At 37.4% G+C, this 26,421-nt stretch overlaps 1 protein-coding gene across 1 annotated transcript in view; it reads right to left on the reverse strand.

The window, feature by feature from the left end:
- The window catches only part of LOC134796801 (uncharacterized), a 68,776-nt gene extending 46,552 nt beyond the window's left edge, over positions 1-22,224 (reverse strand). The window contains exons 1-2 of the mRNA XM_063769024.1: positions 22,151-22,224; positions 16,861-17,601 (exon numbers count right to left, since the gene is read on the reverse strand). Of these exons, the coding sequence (XP_063625094.1) occupies positions 16,861-17,601; positions 22,151-22,209 (800 nt within the window). The 5' untranslated portion in view covers positions 22,210-22,224. The remainder of the gene's footprint in view (positions 1-16,860; positions 17,602-22,150) is intronic.
- Positions 22,225-26,421: the final 4,197 nt, after the last annotated feature.

Genomic DNA, 26,421 nt, shown 5'->3' on the forward strand with positions numbered 1-26,421 from the left:
ACCAGAAAACAGCGAGGTACTAGGTCAAGTACTAAGAAAGTTGCAGCCAGGTTTGGATGGAATATTAATTAATGAATAGTATAGTATTAAGCAATAAGGAAATAAAAATATTTACTCATTTTTGATGTTGGGGCCTTCTCCAGTCAATTGTATATTAACTAAATTTGTGGTCATTTTTAGTTCGGGAATAAAATATACACGAAACGAATAGCGATGCACAAACGCCACTAACAGCCTGAATGAATTTATTCTGAATTTGGCATGACAGTGACACTGACAAACAGACAACAGACAACGACTTTGACGTTTATGTAGACTTGCCATGTGTTGTTGTTGGGCTGGGGTTGCACATTGAGCATATATTTACGTTACGCACCTTTGTAGTCTGTGTTACGCACTTCGGGTATTATACATTCATATACCTTAAAAGTCTAAAAGCGAGCCACTTGCTTAAGTAACTAGCGTGGTATTTTGACTGGAGTACCTTTAAGTGTGCACCAGTTAAGGCAGTTAAAACGTGTGCAAACAAACAAACGCGAGTTACTTAGTGCTACAAACTTAAGCATAGGTATAGTTGATTTTTTTTAGCAGACTAAACGGTCTGCTAAACAGCTCTGAGGCCCTAGCGCGAAAAAAAAGACTAGAAATTTCGTTATCAATCATGTAAATCGTTACAGGAGGTCTTTGGAGGTTTATTATAAATACAGGAAGGCACTTTTATTTTGTTAATCCATATAGCCGGCCGCAAATTTTCTAACCGACTTGATACCACGATGAAATGCACAATGGTTTCCCATAAAAGTGATGCTAAGTCCGAATTCGATAGTCTGCCACGGCGGAACTTGCCGAAAGTACGAAAAAGAAGCCCACTTCCGGTGCGAAAAAGGGGGCTGATTTAACCCATCTGATACCGAAATAATAGTTATGGCAGCAGTTAGAAATTTACATGTAGACACAGAAAAGCGAAGTCTGCCAGTATTTTTTTTGCCGGAAGTGCTTGGCAGACGCTCTCAAAGGTGGCCACCGGGACCCCTAATTTAACCCATCTGATACCACTATGAAACCAATTCCAGTCGGTAGGTATGAACCCTCATGCCAGGAATATATAAGTCTGCCAAGGCTTTTCCTGCCGAAACACCTTGACAGACGAGATTATTTGAGCAAGGTAACCATCGGTTACCCTACACTAACCCATCTGATACCGATGTAGGTAGAATCTGCGAATTTTTTTATAAAAATTGACATTAATTATGACTTTGCCACACTTTACAATGCAAGAGATAAGAGGAAATATCTGGCCCTAGGCCCGGGCCTACTGTGCCTTAGGGCAAATCCGTGAGTGGCATGAGTTATCTTATGTGTGACTCTTGTATTAAAAGAAATATATATGAATCTTACTCCTTTGTTTCTGCTGTTAAAGTTATTACAACTGGTTTTTGGAGTGCTAGATTGACAGATTTTTTGGATTTATTGTTGATGATTGACTGATGAAGTATAGCTAAATGTTGTAAATGCTTTGATGAGTTCATTCGTTGAATATTATTCATTTCCTGCGTTGTTCTCTCTTTTTCTGTCTGGTTAGCTTTAGTGGCAGCTTTCTGTATTTGTTGTATCAATTTTAACTTATTTCTAGCAGGCTTAGTTTTTCGTAGTATTGAGTTGTGAATCACACCTATTTCTTTGTATTTCTTTAGTTCTGAGTCCATTCGGTCTACTAAACTCATCTCCTATGCTATTCTTTCTTTGTCTGCCCGGTCAGTCTTAAAGTCAATTTTACCAACCATCTGAGCCAATATACCTACGGAAACAACTCAAAATTTGCATCAAATTAAATGCCACTCTTCTTATCCGTTTCGAACAATCAAGAGGTACGAGCTGATGTGGTGAAAATTTTATTAACCCTCGTCCCTTGAAACCTTCACTACGCCCAAGGTTCAACTTTACGAAACACTCGCTACGCTCGTGGTTCAATTTTAGAATGTTTCGCTTGTTTGGGTATCAATATTAGCATGAGCGGTTAATCAACAACTTTCCCCCTTGTAAAACAAATAAATAAGGTAGGTGAGGTGCAGGCATATGAGGCCCGGCGGGTAACAAGGCCCAGCATTCAAAAATAGCAGTTGCTACCTATTATTCCCTATTATTCTGAATATGTACTTGTTGCTAAGAAGGCCAGTGCAGGTAAAAAGGTCCAGTCCCGGGCCGTGAGAGTCAGGATGGCGGGTGTACCGAAATAAAAATAAACAAAAAGCATACTATATTTTAGTACCTAATTTGTACTATTTGGTACCTCCTTTAAAAAAATTAGTACCTCACGGTATTTAAAGTTATTACCAAAAAACATTACACCTGCCACTCTGACAGTCAGAATGGCGGGTGTATTTGATTACGCAATGATCCCGCGATTATTGATAAATTCTATAAAAGCCAAATTTTAGTACTTTCATATTCAATTATAAATTGAGCCATTTTATTTGTGGTTTCCGAATTTAACTCATTTTACACTTTACATTGCTATTACAATTTTGCAGGCGCTTCGATTTTTCACCGTATCGATTTCGTTTTTAAGAAAAAACGCTACGCTACAACTATTGTTATTACGCCAGGATTTAGTACCTCTTACGTTTAATTTGTTACCTTTTCACGATTAATCTGTTAAGTTCAATTAACTATGAAAATTACGCCTTACAAATGGCCAGGCGCGATGTCAAAGAATTCTTCCTATGAAAAAATTCCGCGTACCTTGTACCTACTCTTAAGTATATGGAGATTAATCAAATAAAACCCGCAAATTATGTCTGTTTATCGGTATATTCGTGTGATGAATATACTTCTTTGTGGGATCCCGTTGATTTTGCTAAGAATACATACGATTGAAATACATACCTTTTACAAGCAATAATTTCATTTAACTATTACATGATGTTTTTCTATCGTCTTGGTACAGTTTTTCTTCTGACAAGACTGAATTATGCTTCAATACTGAATTATGCTCACAAGTACTCACAACTAAGACCAATATCGATAAATTAGAGTATATGCACATCAGATTTTTAAAATTACTTGGCAACCATAATACTAAACTCAAATGTAAAGGTAACTACATACTTCTTTTCAAAATTTGCAATATTTTACCGGTTAGTTTAAAATATAAATACTCACTTGCGATCAATAACCATAGTTACAAAGACCTTAACTCAGCTGATCCCTTAACACTAGTTAATCATACATACATCACAAAGGCTGTGACTTCAGGCAAACTATCCGTTCCTAGAATTAATAATTACTACGGGGATAGAACCCTTAGGAAAAGAATTCCATACTTACTTAATAGTTTGCCTGAAGCCATAAGACGTGAAAATAATAAGCCTAAATTTAAAACTATGTTAAAAAAACACTACCATAATATATTGTAGTAATTTAAACTCTAAATAAGTACATACAATTTTATAAGTTATTAAGTTAACAACTAGAGACTGATGACCCCACAGCACAGTACACTAAGAACAGTAGTGAATCTAAGGCCGCTCGGCAAGTTATTTGCCTACTCTTGCGTTGGCGCTTAGGGTTGTCACTTTTATTTTTAGTTAAATATTATTTGCGTATTATGAGTAGCGTTTCTATTTATTATAATATAATGAAATGTTCTATCAATTCATAAATGAAGTATAAATAAAACGCTTTTTAAATATTAACATTAGGAAATGGCAGTTATTAAAAAAATTATAAATTCGATACAGAAAAAATTCCTCCGGTTTCTGCATGTTCGGAACGCTTTATTGTTAACGGGTCAAGTAAAGTAAATTCGCATCCCTACCTATAAATTTAGTAAAAAGGTTTTAGGGAAGCATGCTGGGTAAGTAGGTATTATGAAGAATGACAAGTCTGGGTTTGAGGAGTCGTTATTGAGACACTATATTTTTTTTCTACTGTACGACTGTAATTTTTGAATTAAGATTTCTTATACCAAACTGCAAATGGGTATTTTTAATGTACGGGCTCCCAACTCAACTATAATATTCATTTCGATACAGTTTAGTCAACTATAATGAAAATGACCAATTACAGCTCGCCGCGGTCAAGAGGGCGAAACAAAACCATAGCTCAAATTAATTATTAATTTTAGGTTGTATAGTAGAAACAATTGGTTCATAAATCAGAAACGCGCATGTGACACCCTTAATATAGCAACATCCATAGCCTACGAAAACCACTTAGTGTTGCTTGTTAGTCTCCATAGGCTACGGTGGCCAAAATCGAGAAAACAACTGTCTAAAAATTGAATTTAGCGCGGAGCAAGTACCAGGGCCTCATGAGTTACGAGGTGTCATTGACCAACCAACGCGGCGGCCGGGGCGCGTACCAGTATTATGAAGGTATCGCGGCTGCTCCCGTATCTTAGCTGTATACTTTTGGTTTGGTTTGTTTGTATGATTCTACTAGTTTAAAGTATTATTTTTGTTGATTCGTAGAAAAAGTATTGTATACAATAGTGATGTAATCAAGCTTTTCAATCTAGTACCTTACTTATACTATTGCCTCTGTTCATAGTCATGATCAAAAAAAATTAAGGCGTACCGTCAGAGCAGACAAATGCGAGCGGGCGGGTAGCGTACTCTAATGCGCGCGATCACAGTCGCGGTACGGCCCACACTGCCGCCACCGTATTCCCCCGTATATTATGCTAATGTGTGCGTGGCAGCGCGTGCGTACACGGCGCCCGGCGCGCACGCACACATTCAAGCCGGCAGCGGCACATTTCTATGAAGATTCACTACTGTTCTTATACTGTGCCCACAGTCAAACTCATTGTTGAGTTTTGCGGGGCTATGCCTATTTTTAAGAATAACTGTATTTTAATTAAATAAAAATAAATAAATAATAATAAATAAGGTCGCTGTGTTTGAGTATGAATATGGCACGGAAAGCGACCCCACAGGGAATATTACGCAAAACTCTGCGTAGGGGGCGTCACTAACACCATCATAGGGCCTACCGCGAAACACGAAAATCAAAAATTCGGTTTCTGCCTCTCTATCACTCTTGCATATTCGATCGATAGAGAGGCAGATAACGAAGTTTCCATTTTCGCGTTTCCCGGTTAAGTCACTTGTACACAAACCGCCTTGATGTATCAATGTCTAGCCTAGTTCGGACTACTTACATTAGTCGAGTGGTGAGTATTACGTGTCTGAACACCAACAATTTAGTCGAGTAGATTAGTCAGTAAATTAGTCGAGTGGATCCATTTTGTTCTACTTTTTCTGGCGAGTGAGCCTCCCCGTGGCTACACCCCACCACTCTTACTAGTCTACTGGACTACATTTTTGGTGTTCAGACACGTTTAGTAACTAAATACTCGCTGTATGTATGTTGGTTTTTCGGGGATACTTTTTCATAATGTTTCGTGGGTAAACTTCGGAGATACGGAGATAAGGGGGAGGGGGGGTTAAGGTCAATGAGGGCATTTCCGTCATAGTTTTTTATAAGTTCACTTTGGCCGGTCATAACTATGATGATATTTACTTTTTTATAAACCTTATCACTGTAATAGATTAAGCATTTATTTAACTATATAAAGGTACTCATATTAAACTCCTAGTACTGCTGGTTATTTAAATATGTTTTTTTTAAGACATGTCAGTTGACGGATTTTTCCTAGGGTTTGGGGCATTTCCGTCAACCAACGATTTTTCTTGTATCGTGACGTATATATTACAAACACAGGAACACAAATACCACTATACCCTTAATCGAAATTAAACCTTAGTGAACTCAATTTAAGGTTAAATTTAGATTTTATTCCCAAATATATTTTTGGGGCAAATCCGTCCTATTTTTAAATTTAACATTTAAAAAAAGGTTAAAATTAATATCTACTTTTAATTTTAAATAATACAGCACAGATATCTTAGGTTGATCTACGAAAGCTACCACGAATTTATATGAGAAATTTGACAATTCAGTAAAAATCTCGCATCACCGCATGAGTATGATATGAGTTATACTTACCTAAGTGAGTCAAATCAAAAAAGGTTGGCAATATATGAAATAGATAGGGAAATTCCGGCACATGACGATTTTTCCCGTTTCGTAATTGACGGATTTGTCCACTCGATAATTTTGTAAACACAAATTTTAACCACCCATAGTTTCTCACCAAGAGATTATAATTTAAAATGGATAAAAAGACCGATAAACATGCATATCGAACTATTGTTCATAAACATACTAAGGGCTGATTTAGACTGCGCGCGAACTCGCATGCGATTTTAGTTACATTGCGGACTGTTGGTTACGTCCAATTCAACCGCCGATTAAAAACTGCAGTGTAATGAAACTCGCATCGCATTGTAATGAAAACATCAATTGTATTTTTTTTACACTCGTGTTAATGTTTTAGGTCTTTGTTTTTTAAAATAATTGCATTTAAAGCAGCTATATGAATCCATTCTTTTATAATAAGGCTATAAAAAAAATTGCTCCAGATTTCAACGTTTTTCGCGTTCCTCGTCGCCGTTGTCTTGTATACAAGACAGCTAGGGATGGGAATGTTAACTCGATATGAGAATATTCAAAATAAATATCAAATCGCAAATCTAGTTCTATTTAAGCATTTGAACACCTGTTAAATGCCAATTGGTGGTAACTAGTAACTAGAATACGTTAAACGAGAGAGAGACAAGCATAACTATAGCTGAAGTTCAGGGAGCTTCTTCAGCTGTCGATAGTACAGTTAGACAAGTAAATCTGTCCTTGTGGTCTATTTGCAGAACAAATGATTCATTTTGAGATGATAGTGTAGTGGGGAGTGATACCCTGAAGTGACCGCTTCGCACAAGAATGGTACAGGCGGACGCTCGGAATAGTCAGTGTCGCCTATGAGAATGTTATACAGGATGATCAATCCAAATGGGTCAGTATGGACAAGTCCGAAACTATGAGAGATAGCGAAATCTGTTCTTAGGAACCATGGCGTCGATTTTAGATTTAATAATTTAATACAATTATGTTTACACGGCATTACAGTAAAAATACCAATGCGCCGAGAAACGCTTACAAATATTTCATTACAAGAAAAATATAACACAAGGTAGATAGATACAAGATACAACATACGCAGGAAGAAACAGAAATAACAAATCACATCACATAACATATTATTACCTATACACCGACTGTGGAAGGCCTGTCATCCATCGTCTCACAATACTTCAGACACTCACGGTACACAGTCATCCATCTCCATGCAAACAAATCACAATCAGGTGCTGACGTCAGGAGCGCATTGAGTAGTGTCAATGCTCGAGGGAGCGGCGAATTCCTGCGTGACACAGTGCGTGCCAATGGCACCGCCAATAGCGGGCGCACCCGCGGTCTTAGATTAATCCTGGGAATATCCGGCACGTGCAGTCTGAGTACACGACTCACGAGGTCTGGGCAGTCGGATTCCCCACGCAGCATGCGACAAACGGTAACCAGTAAATTGCAGTTACGCCTTACTTCTAGAGAGTTGTAACCAAGTGCTCCGAGCAAAAACTTAGTTGGGTATAAAAATGGGTAAAACCCATACATTTTCTTATATAGAAATCTAAGAAAAGCCTTTTGAACCTTCTCTAGAAGTAAGGCGTAGGTCGACTCATACGGGATCCACACGACTGACGAAGTCTCCAACTTGCTTCTCACCAATGCGTTAAAGACAAGCTTTATGGCCTCAACATCTCGGAAGTCCTTGACGTTGCGGATCACGAAGCCTAGTCTTTTGAAACAGTTATCAGCTAGCGTTCGTATATGATCGTGGAATGTAAGACGGGAGTCAAAGACCACTCCAAGATCTTTCACAGAGGAGACTCTGTCAATCGCATCAGGTCCGAGCATATACTGCGCAATCTGAGGTTCTGCAGCTCGGCTGAATGTGCACACACAGCATTTGGCTACATTGAAGAGGAGTTTATTTTCAACGCTCCACCGCATCACAGAGTCAATATCATCCTGCAGAGAAATACAGTCATAATAATGACATTCAAACTTTTTTTTAACTCTCATACATAACCGGGAATCGAACCTGGTCAATATTCTTTATGTAATCGCGTGTAGTATTTGTTTGTACCTATAATTGATCCTGAAAGTATAAGGACCAACGGCTCGATTCGGGAAATGAATTAGAGACTAACTAGATACGATTATAGTTATAGTAAAGATATGTGACGTTCCACGGCAAAAGGTACCTTATGGCGGTTGGCGCTTACGCTATTATTAACGCCGCTCCAATATTATTGCGGCGCTATGCGACGTAAGCGCCAGCCGCCATAAGGTACCTATTGCCGTGGAACGTCACATATCTTTTACTATATCATATCTAGTTAATCTCTAATTCATTTCCCGAATCGAGCCGTTGGTCCTTATACTTTCAGGATCAATTATACAAACAAATACTACACGCGATTACATAAAGAATATTGACCAGGTTCGATTGCCGGTTATGTATGAGAGTTAAAAAAAAGTTTGAATGTCATTATTATTAAATCTAAAATCGACGCCATGGTTCCTAAGAACAAATTCCGCTATCTCTCATAGTTTCGGACTTCTCCATACTGACCCATTTGGATTGATCACCCTGTATATTTGAAATTGACGAAAAATTGTCATGGTAGGGAGGATGTGATACTTACGGGAACTGAGAAGCTCATCTAAGGAACATGTCGAATGTGAAACATGCATTTCCGAACATTTCCGATCCCCACCCTTTTCCAATATTATTGTTCTTCACTCATTGACCCACGTGTAATTCTCCCCAATACAGTTCCGATACATTTATATTATCGACACACGATGCGCGGCTCTAACCTTACGCTTATAAAGTTTACGTACCGACAAGCGCTTACGCCGTTGACCTAGAGACTATTATTACTTAATCCGCGCGGAAACAGTCCTTGTCGGTCTGCACTGCGGGCAGTCCATGCGCGCCGTTGTCTTGTATACAAGACTTCTCGTACAGCCTAGTGCGGTGATATTACGTCATGAATCGATATTGTTTAGTGGTTGTTTTAATGATAAAGACCTTAATTACATGTTAATTTTTGGCATTTTCGAAATAAATTAAAGTTGGTTAAGAACAAAGCCAAATTGAGAAGTTTTTTACCATAAATTCTAAATATCGATATCACTATTTGCAATCCCTAAACTTTTTATTAGTTGTTTACTTAAAATTTACTCTGGCGTGTGAGTGAGCGTCTTTGCGGACAAGGTCTGGCGGCCAAAAGGTTATGGCGATTTTTTTTCATTTACTGGCGACTGAGCGCTGTTTCTGACTACTGTTGTGATCTGTTTTTGACTACTGAGGGGCTACCGTGAAAACCGAAATTCGCAAATTGCGGAGATCTTTCTCTTTTACTCCAATGAAGGCGTAATTAGAGTGACAGAGAAAAATGCCCGCAATTTGCGAACTTCGATTTCCGCGGTTATAGCCCTGGTATTAAATATTCTCTCTGCTTTATCGATCGAGTCAGCAAGTGCATACTGTTACTGTTGTTGGAATAGCCGTAAATGTTGTTGGACGGATTTACTCCTCTGACGGATTTGGCCACACTGACCTTAATAGTTTTTGTTTTTCACATTTTTCCTCCAAAAGTTTTTTTTTTTCACTGTAAAAATAAATGTTTGTAATGTTCAATTCGAGCGCTTTCAAATGATATCCCACTCGACCTAGTAACTAGACTTGTAATTTTGCCCCCTCTTTATATTGGGCATTTTTCCATAATTATTAAAAATTCATAAACAAATAATCATTCCAAATTTCAAATCGATAGCTTCAGTAGTTCTCGAGATATTTAGCGATGTGACAGACGGACGGACAGAGTCGCACCATGAGGGTTCCTTTTGTACCTTTTTGGTACGGAACCCTAAAAAGGACATCAACGGGATCCCACAAAGAAGTCATATACCGACAAACAGACATCATTTGCGGGTTTTATTACATTAATCACCATATACTTAAGAGTGGGTATTAGGTACACAATTACAAGCACAATGAAGAGCAGAATTTTTTCATAGGAAGAATTCTTTGACATCGCGCCTGGCCATTTGTAAGGCGTAATTTTCATAGTTAATTGAACTTAACAGATTAATCGTGAAAAGGTAACAAATTAAACGTAAGAGGTACTAAATCCTGGCGTAATAACAATAGTTGTAGCGTAGCGTTTTTTCTTAAAAACGAAATCGATACGGTGAAAAATTAAAGCGCCTGCAAAATTGTAATAGCAATGTAAAGTGTAAAATGAGTAAAACTCGGAAACCACAAATAAAATGGCTCAATTTATAATTGAATATGAAAGTACTAAAACGGTACTAAAATTTGGCTTTTATAGAATTTATCAATAATCTTGGGATCATTGCGTAATAAAATACACCCGCCATTCTGACTGTCAGAATAGCGGGTGTAATGTTTTTTGGTAATAACTTTAAATACCGTGAGGTACCAATTTTTTTAAAGGAGGTACCAAATAGTACAAATTAGGTACTAAAATATGGTATGCTTTTTGTTTATTTTTATTTAGGTACACCCGCCATCCTGACTCTCACCCCGGGCCTTATTGAACGTATGAGATGAAATAATAGACTAAAATATTTTAAGATAATTTTGAATATTTTTAATCTCTTATTAATCAGGCCGATTTGAAGAAACTTCTATGAAATTATGACTTATAAATAACACTTGCACTGCGTGGGCTGTCAAAATCGCTGCAGACTTTTCTTGGTCTAACTCTAATAATTTTTCACTTGCTTTATTGACCTAAAGACGTTTTAAAGAATCAAAAAGTCTAATAACATTGAGGCAGTAACTACTTACTTATATATAGGTGGGTAACTGTTTTTTGTTAATACATAGGTAGTCATTTACGATAGAAGTGCGAAAAATTGAAATTTTGCAACGAGTGACGCATTTTAAAACACGGCCAAAGGGAGTGTTTTAATGTGCTTATTATAGCACAAGTGTCGTAATGTAGCACCAGATGTACTGTAAAAATTATGTTAAAAGATAATACTAACTGTTACGAATAAATATTTATACTGTAAAAAATTATCCCACCAAAAACATTTTCATGTAAAATGTTGCTAAGACGAAACCATATGACTCGCACTGTCAAAAAGTTATCAGATCTCTTGTCGAGCCAAGCTTCAAACTCTACAAGCCCTAACTTCACTAACTCTACACCACACTCTACACCTTAGTCAAAATATGTGGCTTGGCTGTTTCGCTACCGCCACATGGGCATAAGGTGAAAAAGTTATTATATTCATTATTTTTAGGGTTCCGTACCTCAAAAGGAAAAAAACTGAACCCTTATAGGATCACTCGTGTGTCTGGCTGTCCGTCTGTCACAGCCTATTTGCTCCGAAACTACTGGACCAATAAGTTGAAATTTGGTATACACATGTAAGTCTATAACCCAAAGACATACATGTAAAGTAAATAATAGAAATTTAAATAAAGGGGTCACTTTTCAGATGAATGATATGAAGGGGCTCATTGTGAGAATGTCAGATATATTTTTTCATAATTTTAAAATAAATAGTTTAGAAGTTATTTAAGAAAATAGGCAAAAAATTACCATCCCCCCCCCCCCCCATATCTCCGTAACTACTGGGTCTAAAATTATGAAAAAATACACATATTAGCTCTTTACCTATAGATGACAGGAAAACCTATTAGAAATGTGCAGTCAAGCGTGAGTCGGACTTAAGTACTTAGTTTTTGATCCGATCCCTACGGGTTTTTGAAGACATTTTACTCACTTTTCACTAAAAAAAAACATATTGTTAAAAATTGTGTAATGTACGGAACCCTTGGAACGCGAGTCCGACTCGCACTTGGGCGGTTTTTTATTATACATACAATAGTTCTTGTAGAAACGAAACGGCCGAGCCACATACTTTGACTAAGGTGTAGAGCTAGTGAAGTTAGGGCTTGTAGAGTTAGAAGCTTGGCAAGAGATCTGATAACTTTTTGACAGTGCGAGCCTTATGGTTTCGTCTGGGCAACATTTTTCATCAAAATGTTTTTGGTGGGATTTCACTTCTTTTTGTAAGTTGCTTATGACAATCTTCCATCCCCTAATTTAAAGGGTTGGGGGTGATTTACTATTAAAAATCCTGAAATAAGTATCTGGGGGCATCTGTTACACAATGTACTTTTTACTGATTCCCCAAATAAACCCCTCACCCCGTAAGGGTAAACTTTGGGGTTGAAATCTGCCTTCACCCTGTAAGGGTAAACTTTGAGGTTGAAATCTGTTCTATATCCTTCCCCATAACAATACCTATCTACATACCAAATTTCAACTAAATCGGTTCAGCGATTATTGATTCCCCATACTAAATTAAACACCCTCTTCATCCCCTTAGGGATTAAAAATTTCAGGATTTTAGAATTTATTTGTTGTTCGTGTACTAAAACTATCTTACATACCAAATTTCAGCTTCTTAGAGGACTTCAGGAAGTACCCTAAAGGTATTGATGATCATCAGTGATTGAGTCAGTGACGAAATCGAAGTTTTTAGATATGAATAAAATCTAAAGTATAAGAGCTATGCAATTGATATGCTTAATAAGTCCGAGAACTGTTTATCTGGTATAATCCAACCCCAAGTTATGAGGGTTCCAAAAACGACGAAGCGCTTCGAGAAAAGGTAGATAGTGCCCTTGCGCTTTGCTCGTCTTGGCGGGGGCACTGCCGTGCTCCCAGATGTTAAAAGATAATACTACTGTAACTAATAAAGATTTATGTTTAGTTACCTACTATTTTCGCGTAAACTAGACAATTTTTATATCTTTAGTTATTAAGGCCCAAAAGAATTATTTTCACTTATTATAAATATCCTCCTGTTGTGAAGTACCAAATATTGTTATTTGTATATGTATAACTCTTAAGTTAAAAATAATAAAATCTGTTATTACCTACCTGTCAAAATGATTATTTTTTGCGGGATTAAGTAATACCCTGCTAGTGTTCAATAAGGCCCACAATAGGACTTTTATAAAAGGTATATTTTCCAAGAGTATCGTAATATTTTTATAACTATTTTGGTATAATGAAGAAACTTAAATAAATGAGAAACCTATTTGAGTGAGTTTTACATACTTAATATCCTGTTTATAAAAAAAAACCATTTTAATTTAAGGTGAGCCGTATATAGGCATATACGGCCCACACGGAATATACAATAAGGTAAGTGAGGCCACTTACCTTATTGTATATTCAGGGTGTATACCTGGCGGTCTAGCATGAGTTGCGTTCTCGAGTGCGACTCCATACATCTGGCGCGACTTCAAGTATGAGATACTGAAAACTGGATCAACAACTCTTACGGCCCACCTAACTGAACTGTTCAACCTCATTATTAAAACTGGAGAAACACCCACCCAATGGTCTCAATCTGACATTATTCTCATTTACAAAAAAGGCGACCCAAATGACATAGGGAACTACAGACCAATAAGCCTGCTACCTACAATCTACAAGCTCTTCTCTTCAATAATATACAAGAGATTAAACTCTACACTAGAGACGCATCAACCTATCGAACAAGCCGGATTTAGAAGAGGTTACTCAACTGTTGACCATATACATACAATCGATCTTGTCATAGAAAAATACCGAGAGAGAAATAGACCACTCTACATCGCATTTATTGATTACCAAAAAGCTTTCGATTGCGTATCACATGAAAGCATATGGAGAACTCTAAAAGCTCAAGAGGTAGAAAATCAATACATTTGTGTAATCAAGAGTATATACAAAAACAGCAGGAGTAGAGTAAAACTAGAGACACCTGAGCCTTGGTTTCCGGTCAGTAGAGGAGTAAGACAGGGCGACCCTCTATCACCACTGCTGTTTATAGCAACACTGGAATCGATTATCAGTCAGCTCAATTGGAAGGGTCGGGGTATTAAGATCAAAGAAGCCTATCTAAACCACCTAAGATTTGCAGATGACTTGGTACTCCTATCGGATACAGGACTAGATATTCAGTATATGATAGAGTCACTTAATGAAGCTAGTAAAAGAGTAGGCTTAGAAATGAACCTGTCAAAAACAATGTTGATGACTAACAGCACAAAGAGGACAATATACGCTGATAGTGAGTGTAGTGAGCCGCTCGAGTATACAGACAGATACATATACCTGGGTAGACAAATTAGCTTTGACCAAAATAGTAACTACCAAGAAGTGGAACGTAGAACACAGTTAACGTGGAACAAATACTGGGCACTAAAGGAGATATTCAAAAGCAGCTTGCCAACTAATATTAAAACTAAGGTACTAAACTCATGCCTTATACCGTGCTTAACGTATGCTTGCCAAACGTGGAAGTTCAACAAAAAAATAAAGGACAAAATTATTTCTTGCCAAAGGGGTATAGAGCGCAGTATGATGAATATTAAAAAAATACAAAAAATAAGATACACAAAAATAAGACATATCACGAAGGCAAAGGATGGATTGATACACGCTCAATCATTGAAATGGAAGTGGGCCGGACATGTGGCACGCATACAAGACCAGAGATGGACTAAAAGGGTGACTACATGGGCAGGTCCTCAAGGCAAAAGAAGGGAAGGAAGACCGGTAGATAGATGGGAAGACGAGCTGAAAAAAACAGCCGGCCCCAACTGGATTCAAGTAGCCCAATCTAGAGAGGACGCTATCTTTGGAGGAGGCCTTCACCTGCAGAGGGGTTCTTGCAGATTAAAATTGTATTAAAATTGTATCAAATAATACCAACATTTAAATAAAAAATAAATTTTAAATCACTAATAACTCTATTACTAACAAAATGAATTAATAACTTATTAGATTTAACTTTTTTTGTTTTTAAATTTTTGTAATCTGCAACGAAATAAAAGGCTTTTTATTTTTTTATTTTATAATATCCTGTTTATAAAAAAAACCATTTTAATTTAAGGTGGGCCGTATATAGGCATAGACGGCCCACACGGAATATACAATAAGGTAAGTGAGGCCACTTACCTTATTGTATATTCAGGATGTATACCTGGCGGTCTAGCAAGAGTTGCGTTCTCGAGTGCGACTCCATACATCTGGCGCGTCTTCAAGTATGGAGTCGCGTGCGAGAACGCAACTCATGCTAGACCGCCAGGTGTAATATTGAGCAGTTGGTTTATAATATATATATTATGATATTGACGTTGAATAGGACAGGACATGACGATAGGAACCAGAAAATACCAATTTGTCAGTAAATAAAAACAAAAAAACTATATTCATCCTTTTCTTTTGGGGTGCTAGTACTAGTGTAAGTCAAAGATAGTATGATGATTCTCTCTGTCTATGTTTGAAATGAGACAGTCCTTTGACAAACTATAGTAAAAAATAGTTGTGAATATCTTGTACATTTTTATTACAATATTAGTCAAAATAATGAAATATAGCTGGTCAAGCAAATCTTGTCACTAAAAAAAGGCGCGAAATTCAAATTTTCTATGGGACGATATCCCTTTGCGCCTATATTTTTCAAACCAGCTGTAAGTATTTTTACAGCCTGGCAAAAAAGAGTAGAAATTAAAAAGTGGCAACACTGTAGTGTCGTCCCGTTCTCTTATATAAATTGATCAGAGGGGCTACCGCGAAAACCGAAATTCGCAAATTGCGGGGATCTTACTCTTTTACTCCAATGAAGGCGTAATTAGAGGGACAGAGAAAAATGCCCGCAATTGACGATTTTCGGTATTGGCGGTAGCCCTACTGAAAGGGACGACACTACAGTGTTGCAACTTTTTAATTTCTACTCTTTTTTGCCACGCTGTACGTAATAAGATATTTTAATTTCACGTAATGTCCGCATCTAATTTATATATGTGCACGGTAAACAAACAAATGAATGATAAGAAAACACAGACAGTGTTGCTGAGCGGGAGGTGGGGCGAGGGGCGAGGTATAGGTAGGCTAATGATAGGCCCTCGGGCGCCGCGCCGGACCAACGCGGCGTATGTATGAATTTCGCGCCTTTTCAAATAGATTTTACTATTTTTTAGACACTGGCTATCTGTTCATCAGAGCGAGAACCGGAAATAATATTAATATTAAATTTTATATAATACTTATTATTAAAATTTTAGTTAAAGTTAAGCTAGTTTTTAGTTATTTTTTTAAGATGTGTATGGGTTTTTATAATGCCTGCAATAAAACATTTTATTTATTATTATTTATTTATTATTACAATGCAAGCTACACACAGAAATTTCTTACTTTCTATAATATGGCTGCGTATATTATTTTATAGTAATAGACTTATTTTTACAGACTCTAATTCAATATTAGATCTTATAGGACAAAAAACGCATATTAATTCTAAAGCATATATCTTATTCTTCTAAATGTTTAGCTTGCCTGTTAACTTAAGAATTTAGATATGTTGTTGTGCATTTATTAAACTTTAATTCAATATCGACAAAATAATAAGCTAACTGTAGTTTGACAAAGAAGCACGTTAAAAAAATTCTAATAATTTTACATTATAAAGCGTCATACATATTATAAACGATGGAACTTAAATATTGCACTTTAATTCAATATTAAAAAATTATTACTAAAAATATATAAATACCTAATTTATATCTAACACTCGTTCTAACTTTTCGTCATACATTACAAATATGCTTAAAAATATGTCCCATGTCAGATAAGTATCACTTTTTCATCTTTAGAATTATCAAAACTTTTAGTGCAAAAATCCGGTCCAACTACTGGGCTAACTGTGCCTTAGGGCAAATCCTCGAGTGGCATGAGTTATCTTATGTGTGACTCTTGTATTAAAAGAAATATATATGAATCTTACCCCTTTGTTTGTGCTGTTAAAGCTATTATAACTGGTTTTTGTTGCTTTAGTGCTGCTGAATCGACAGTTTTTGTGAAGATTCTTGATTTCCTGTTTATAGATATTGACTGCTTAAGTATAGTTAAATGTTGGAACTCCTTTGATGAGTCCATTTGTTTAGCTTTACTCAACTCCCGCGCTATTCTCTCTTGTTCTGTCTGGTTAGCTTTAGCGGCAGCTTTCTGTATTTCGTGTATCAATTTCAACTTTCTTCTAGAAGGCTTAGTTTTTCGTAGCATTGATGTGTGAATCATAAGTATTTTTTTGTATTTCTTTACTTCCGAATCCATTTGGTCTACTCTACTCATCTGACTCATCTCCCACGCTATTTTTTCTTTGTCTGTCCGGTCAGCAACAGCAGCAAGTTCCTGTATTTCGTGTCGCATTTGCAACATTCTTGTAGACTTTTTGTGTCCAAGTGTTTGTGGATTTGGCTTCAGCGCAGCATTCTGTCCAATCATGTTTTGGTGCATCCCAGGCATTGTGTATAAACTTGGTCCCCCCAAATTTCGAGCCAGATTTGGAGGTACAAAGTAGTTTGGTCCATGGTGCGGAGCAACAAACAGGGCTGGGGTTGCATTATTAAAATTTTGTAAGTTATTTATCTTCTGTTTATTCTTTTTTTTATAGAATGTATTTGGTTGAATTTGTTTTTGTTTCTTCTTTACATCAGGAGGTACCTTTATATTTATATCATTAGGCCTGTAAATAAAATTGATATTAATTTAAAATAAGATTAGTTCACAAGAAGTTTAATATCTAGGTACTTGTAAGTATTCTAAAGTAAGTTAAATATTTCTAGCACTGAGACTGAGAGAATTATGTCATTAAATACTTAGATATACTTCACACTCAGACATTCTATTGTTTGTTGTTTAGGTACATAAACTTAATTAGCAACAGCTAGAAAATAGGTATAATCCAGCCTATTAAGCCTTTTAAGCTAAACAATTAATGTTGCTGGATAAAAATCTTCCAATGAAGCTAACTCAATCTTACTAAAATCTTAGGGCTATGGTACAGTTGAGTGCACAGTTCTGAGGTTCTGACAATAAGAATGTGTTGATATATTTTTGGAATATTGGCTTGTAAAAATGTTTGTGTCCTAAACCATACACTGTGTTTTCAATCTTTAAATTATACTGTTTGGTGGCCTATAGTTAGTTTTTTTTGCAATAGAAATAAGGTAAACAATCTTGATGTGTCTTTTTATTGAAAAACAATGTTTTAAAAATAAGTCACGGCAAATATGTAACAATTATTAATCTAATACGATCATTTATATTCTTCTGCTTTAATAAGTAATAGTTACTGATTTATAAAAAGCCTTTTTCAATTAAAAGACATGTCAAGATCGCTTACTTTCTTTCCAATGCTAAAAAAACGAACTATAACTCGACTAACTTAAAAAAAAATACCTAGTTAAATATATCATATAAAATTTACGATCTAAATGTGTCGATTTAGAGATATTTATAATAAAAAAGTAGGTAGATAATGAATAGAATTCGAACACTAAACAGGAGCACAAGAAGTGTGTCATGTCGGTGCCACGGGTAACGAGGAGGCTGACCGAGAGGCAAAACTTGCAAAAAATTGACGGTATTCCGTACTGTTGTCTACCGGAAAACAGCGAGGTACTAGGTCAAGTACTAAGAAAGTTGCAGCCAGGTTTGGCTGGAATATTAATTAATGAATAGTAAGTATAGTATATTAAGAGCGCTCTTACAAGAAAAGTCGAAATAATGCAAAATTGATGATACTAGTCGACGAAATTCAGGACTTTGCGCTCATTATTAGAAACAATGAGTACTTGTTCCAGCAAAAGCGTCTTCTTATCTTTATAAATGTCGTTGTAAATATTAGAAAAAGGACTTATTAAATTAGTAATGATTTTTTTTCTGATGGTCGTTTCCGAAAAACCCCGTGAAGCACTGAATGGCGAGCTCTTATTTGGAAATGTTGAGAATTTTACTCTGCTAAACCTGGCTATTTTGTATTACTAATACCCTGTACTTTAGGCATATCAAACTATATTTTTCCTACATACCTTTGAGAAAGAGAAAATCAAAGTAAAACGAACTCGATTTTCTCTCCGAAACAAGTGTCAATTCCTACGAAAATCTACTTAATATCGAAGTCATTCTCATACTCAAGCAATCTGCAACGTTTGCTTATACTGTTGGTATACATTAGTGTTTATGAAATTCTACTATAATTTTTTGGCAATTTTTTGAAAACTACTCTATATTACCGATGACGCGCGCTGCGCCAGCTCAGTGCCGCGGCAGAGCTTGTAGAGGCAGGACGTGTGTCGGTCGGCTCCGCACATTTTCAACGGCGACGACGAGGTTTTTTATCATTGTGTGCGGCGGGCGCCGTGTAAAACGCTATACTGTGTGCGTGTAAACCGCAACGAGAGACTTTGATCCTAGCACCGTTTTTATAGTATTATAATTTATAATGGTACAGTTTAATAAACTACCGGACAGGATTAAAAATATTTGAAACGACCTGACATTCTATATGTATTTATTTGACTCAAGATAGTACTCAGGGTCTGATGATGGAGCCGGAAGGTGGGCACCGGTACCAATCAACCATGCAACTAAACCACTTTGTGTTTAGGCTCGTTTTATTCATCTCAACAAGATCTTTGACACAAGATAGTACTCAGGGTCTGATGATGGAGCCGGAAGGTGGTCACCGGTACCAATCAACCATGCAACTAAACCACTTCGTGTTTGGGCTCGTTTGATTCGGCTCAACAAGATCTTTGACTTAAGATAGTACTCAGGGTCTGATGATGGAGCCGGAAGGTGGTCACCAGTACCAATCAACCATGCAACTAAACCACTTCGTGTTTGGGCTCGTATGATTTGTCTCAACAAGATCTTTGGCACAAGATAATACTCAGGGTCTGATGATGGAGCCGGAAGGTGGTCACCGGTACCAATCAACCATGCAACTAAACCACTTCGTGTTTAGGCTCGTTTGATTCGTCTCAACAAGATCTTTGACACAAGATAGTACTCAGGGTCTGATGATGGAGCCGGCAGGTGGTCACCGGTACCAATCAACCATGCCACTAAACCACTTCGTGTTTAGGCTCGTTTTATTCGTTTCTATAAGATCTTTGACACAAGATAGTACTCAGGGTCTGATGTTGGAGCCGGAAGGTGGTCACCGGTACCAATCAACCATGCAACTAAACCACTTCGTGTTTAGGCTCGTTTGATTCGTCTCAACAAGACCTTGGACACAAGATAGTACTCAGGATCTGATGATGGAGCTGGAAGGTGGCCACGGGTACCAGTCTACCATGTAACTGAACCACTTCGTGTTTGGGCTCGTTTGATTTGTCGCAACAAGATCTTTGACACAAGGTAGTACTGAGGGTCTGATGATGGATCCGGAAGGTGGTGACCGGTACCAATCAACCATGCAACTAAACCACTTCGTGTTTGGGCTCGTTTGATTCGGCTCAACAAGATCTTTGACTTAAGATAGTACTCAGGGTCTGATGATGGAGCCGGAAGGTGGTCACCAGTACCAATCAACAATGCAACTAAACCACTTCGTGTTTAGGCTCGTTTTATTCGTCTCAACAAGATCTTTGACTTAAGATAGTACTCAGGGTCTGATGATGGAGCCGGAAGGTGGTCACCGGTACCAATCAACCATGCAACTAAACCACTTCGTGTTTGGGCTCGTTTGATTCGTCGCAACAAGATCTTTGACACAAGTTAGTACTCAGGGTCTGATGATGGAGCTGGACTGTGGCCACGGGTACCAGTCTACCATGTAACTGAACCACTTCGTGTTTGGGCTCGTTTGATTTGTCGCAACAAGATCTTTGACACAAGGTAGTACTGAGGGTCTGATGATGGATCCGGAAGGTGGTCACCGGTACCAATCAACCATGCAACTAAACCACTTCGTGTTTGGCTTCGTTCGATTCGTCGCAACAAGATCTTTGACACAAGTTAGTACTCAGGGTCTGATGATGGAGCTGGACTGTGGCCACGGGTACCAGTCTACCATGTAACTGAACCACTTCGTGTTTGGGCTCATTTGATTCGTCGCAATAAGATGTTTGACACAAGATACTACTCAGGGTCTGATGATGGAGCTGATGATGATAGACAGGTACCCGTCGCCACCTTCGCGCTCCAACATCAGACCCTGAGTACTATCTTGTGTCAAAGATCTTGTTGAAACGAATAAAACGAGCCTAAACACGAAGTGGTTTAGTTGCATGGTTGATTGGTACCGGTGACCACCTTCCAGCTCCATCATCAGACTCTGAGTATCACTTAGTGTCAAAGATCTTGTTGAGACGAATCAAACGATCCTAAACACGATGTGGTTTAGTTGCATGGTTGATTGGTAATGGTACCTTCCAGCTCCATCATCAGAGCCTGAGTACTGTCTTGTGTCAAAGATCTTGTTGAGACGAATCAAACGAGCCCAAACACGAAGTTGTTTAGTTACATGATAGACTGGTACCCGTGGCCACCTTCCAGCTCCATCATCAGACCCTGTGTATCTTCAGTGTCAAAGATCTTGTTGAGACGAATCAAACGAGCCTAATCATGTTACTACATGGTTGATTGGTATCCGTGACCACCTTAATCATCATCAGATCCTCATAACCAGTTCGTTTTTAAACCCTCGTTGATACAAACTTTACAACCTATAGGTACCAAATGCAATGACGAAACATGTAAATAAGCGAGTAGGTACCTATAATTTCTTTCGAGTAATATACCTTCATAAGTACAAGTATGGGGCTATTCATAAATTACGTCGTTTCAAATGGGAGGAGTGGGGGGGGGGGTCTGGACATCGGATGATGGTAACATGACGTAGGAGGAAACAGATTCATCCGAAGCTTGATTTTTGGATGATTTGAGGGGTGGGGGGGGGGGGGGTCAAAAATCGTCAAAAATAGATGACGTAATTTATGAACAGCCCCTATGTACATTTGCACTGCATTTAGTATTTTCGTACTTACCAAATAACAGTTTTAGAACTTTAAAAGTTAAGTACAGTTAGTGTTGTTATGGTTGATTTCAATATGCTTCGCGAAGGATCAAGAATGTTTAATCCATCATTGTAGTGCGAGCGTGGTAGAAGGGATCGGCGTACTGAGCTCGCACGGCCTGCCGCAGCGCGTAAAATACCTAAACTCGCTCAACGCCGAAATGTAATAGCGCTCTTAAGCAATAAGAGAATAAAAAATATTTACTCATTTTTGATGCTGGGGCCTTCTCCAGTCAATTGTATATTAACGAAATTTGTGGTCATTTTTGGTTCGGGAATAAAATATATATACACGAAACGAATAGCGATGCACTATTATAACGCCACTAACAGCCTGAATTTGGCATGACAGATTGACAAAACGACTTTGACGTTTATGTAAACTTGCCATGTGTAGCTAGCTAATTGAACTTTTATTTGCACATATATCCATTATAAATTGAACCGTAAACCGTAACGGACGGTTACAGTTTATGGTTCAATTTATAATGGTTATTGCCAAAAATGGTTAATTGCATTAACGTTTCGGCCAACACTGGACAAAAGTAGGATTTAGCGCATTTTAGAATACCCTATTTCTCGGGTATTACAGTAGGTATACACTTTAAAAAAATTACCTAAAGCATTTTTTAATTTTGGCAACGTAACGAAAAAATAAAGTGTAAAAGTCTTAACAGACTACCGCACCGCGACCACCTTACACACTATCGATACAGCCTGGCAAAAAGAATAGAAATTAAAAAGTGGCAGCACTGTAGACGTCATGTCATAATAATACAGTCCCGTTCTCTTATATGAATTGATTTGAAAGGAATGACACTACAATGTTGCAACTTTTTAATTTCTACTATTTTTTGCCAGGCTGTACGTCATGTACGTGCGCCTCTCCGCACCAAGGTCGCGCGGTGCAGTGCGGTAGTCTGTTACGGCTTTAATAGGTAGTCATCGTGTTCATAGCGTTGTCTCGGCATTTTTTGCCACAGCTCACTTGCAGTGCCTGCGGTCGACTCGGCAATCTACTTACTTATTCTACTTAATTCGAAAAGTTGGCACAGCCACTACTTTTAAGGAAATTAACGACTCCTATCTATCTGAACTTGCAAGCCAGAGGGAAAATAGGCAATGCGGCAGGTTTCCTCACGAGGTTTATCTTCATCTTCACCGAAAGGCGATTGAATCTAGAATTGAATAACATTTAAGTACCTACATATTCAGCACGGCTACCACGAGTTGGCATTTGAGTTTACGCAGTCGCTAACGTAAACGTCAAGTGTAACTCCTGGTACAGCTACAGGACGTTTAGACAACAAAAACTTAACTAACACAATAGTTTATATACTTTATATTATAAAGTTGGTCAAGCAGATCATGTCAGTAGAAAAAAGCAGCAAATTTAAAAAAATGTAGGCGCGAAGGGATATCGTCTCATAGAAAAATTTAATTTCGCGCCTTTTTGTACTGACAAGATATGCTTGACCAGCTATAATTATAAACGTCGTCACTAAAAGGTTTCCACACAGCTTTGTGTCAAGGTACCTACCTTATGGATACTTTGACGTTGGTCTTCCATGGAAATCTTTTCAAAAAGCGCGATTAGTAAAATATCAAACGTTATTCCGTAGTTCCAAAAAACTCAAAATATAGTCTAAAGTCTAAATAACGACCGTACCCTATAACACCGTATAACGCTTCAATTAATTACTCAATTATACTCTTGCGACCATAACTCTCAAAATACCCCGCCAACAGACTTTCAATAGATAAAATCTATGGCGAGTTGTTATATTAAATTTCGAGTCGAGAATAAACACAGCTCCTTAATAACGACGCCTGTAAACAGCCTTGTAATAGCGCCAGAGATTACATTAACGTAGCAGATATACCACTCTTGAACAAAAACATCCTAGACTTCGACCACACTAACTTTGCACCGACTTTGGCAGTGACAATACGTGAAATACTTCATGTAATACTTAACCCTTTACCGCATGGATTTTTATTCTCCCCGAATTAAATATATGTAATAAAACACTATAAATGTAATATAAAAAAAGTAAATAAGAATTTATTCCAAATTTGGAACTTTATGTATTAGTGGCTAACAGGAGCCCGATTATTAAACTGGTCAAATTTGGAACTGTATGCAATATATGTATGGAAATGTAAGTTTAAAAAAAATCACTTACATTTTCAACAACTATTTGTTATTTTTATACTTATTTTTGGTTAGGTTTAGGCTATGGTAGCCACTTACCACCGTACGGAACGTATGTTTGTTTGTCATTGACGTAGTAAAATAATTAGATCGTTATTGGTTATTTGTAGCTACCAGCTGTCACCGGTTATCTACAGATTTTTAACAATGCGGCTAACGTACCTAACTTAATAAAAATAAAATAAAGAAGTACCAAGCTACTTTTTTATTTTATTTTTAATGGCAAGCCTGAGTGCATAAGGTTCCATATTTGTAAACTGATAAAAAATCACTAATGCATAATGTTCCATATTAGTCCAATCCTTCTAGCTTGTAACGCATACTGTTCCATTTCAGGAACAAACTTTCACGACATCATACATAGAAATTTGAATATAAATGCTTACATGTTTTACCGTATAATCTCGCGGCATCTATTTTTCTAATAGTCAACGCTGGAAATTTATTTATTGCCCTAAATATAACAACGAAAAGCTAATTACAAAGTAGTCAATCACACTTGCATGTAAAATTACTGGACGTCGGTGGAAATGATAACGTCATATGGACCACAAACTAGTTCGAAGCTGTATCGAGTACAGAAAACGTTCAGTAGTATTCATAGTTTCTACCTCTTACAAGTTCAGTAAAATAGATGAAGTTTATATCAATCCACGAGGATAATATCATTCCGTTCCAAATTTGGACCCATATGCGGTAAAGGGTTAAAAGGGGCTTCTTATTTTAGCCGCGGCGCGTGGTTCGCATTTCGCGAATCAATTTGGCTCTCGATTTATGCATGTACTTTTTACCAGAATCCTAAGACAACGCGCGTTCATTTTTTGCTCTGGGAGGAAAAAAAGAGACATACATATATTATCATTATCTTCGTAAAACGGCCCAGTTTTGTATTTTTAATTTGAAAGCTTTGTTTTCCAGTCTACTATCTATAAGTCTGAGCTCTGAGCTGCTCAGAGCCATTGCTGCAATGGCAAACCTGCTTGTCTCCAAATCTTCCCGCCATAAAACAAAAAATAACTCTTTTTTCGTAAAATAATTTTTTTCTTTCTTTTTTCTGTGGTGTCAAGGTGCAACAGTAAATTGCAAACCTGCTAACTAAAACCAGAGTAGTGTAGTGTATCTACTATTCTTATGTAATCTGTAGTATCGTCGCGATATTTAATAAAATTGATTTAAGGCCGGTACACACTAAAAGGGGTTCGGTATTGACGGTAACACTCGCTAAAAACGTCTTATTATTTGAGCAATAATATGGTGCTCCAGCCCTTTTGTCTTCGTTACACACTTAAGATATTATGTAGGTACCTAGCAGATTCTGATTATAGTCGCACCAAACAAAGTCTGCAGCGGATTTGATAGCCCACGCAGTATAAGTGTTATGTATACGTCATAATTTCATAGAAGTTTGACGTTTAAAATGACACTTTCACTGCGTGGGCTATCAAAATCGCTGCAGACTTTTTACGGTCTGACTATAACAATTTGTGGGTATTATATAAATAATCAAGTTTAGATATAGTATAAGCATAGATGGTAGGATCCTATGATGTGCTATACGCGTGCGTCCGTGAGGGACAAAACATACGCAATGCGACAATATGATTGGTCTAATTTATTTGTTGCCTACCATAGTCCATACTAAATTTACGGTGGGGAATAAAAAACAACGGGTTGCACTCCGGGAGTGCCGGCAGAAGTGAAAACTCAATTGTAACATTGTAACAGTTTTTCGATCAGGTCACGTGTCCGTCTTACGAAGCGTCTTACGTCTTACGCTGTCGCGAGTTTAACATTTTTTCCCATCACAAAAAGTGCACAGCGCCGCTAAAGAAGTTTTCACTTCAAAAAAGTGACACTGTGACAAGGACAAACAATAATATTTAGCGCTTTCGCTGCTACTCCTACTGAAGGATACATAAGACTATCCCGTTCGGTCATTTCCTCCCACCCCTCATGCCTGATCCAGTTAAATACGAGCCCCCTTTTTTAATTAAACTTTACGGGCCTGATTTATTTAAATTATGTTTTATCCCTTTCTTACAAATACATAAGTCAAAATGACAGATAAGGACAAACGATTATTAGCTAATTGAGGTTTGTAGTGCGTTTATGAATAAGGGGGTAGATTCATGAGTAGGTATATAAGTTTAGATGGGGTAACTGGGGTTAGAGAAACATTTATAGGGAATCCTCATACTGTTTCTCTTGCTCCGAGCAAAATACACTATGTTATGGCTCCTCTACACGATGGGCCAACGCCG

The sequence above is a fragment of the Cydia splendana genome, chromosome 14 (assembly GCF_910591565.1).
Source record: "Cydia splendana chromosome 14, ilCydSple1.2, whole genome shotgun sequence".
Classification (NCBI taxonomy): domain Eukaryota; kingdom Metazoa; phylum Arthropoda; class Insecta; order Lepidoptera; family Tortricidae; genus Cydia; species Cydia splendana.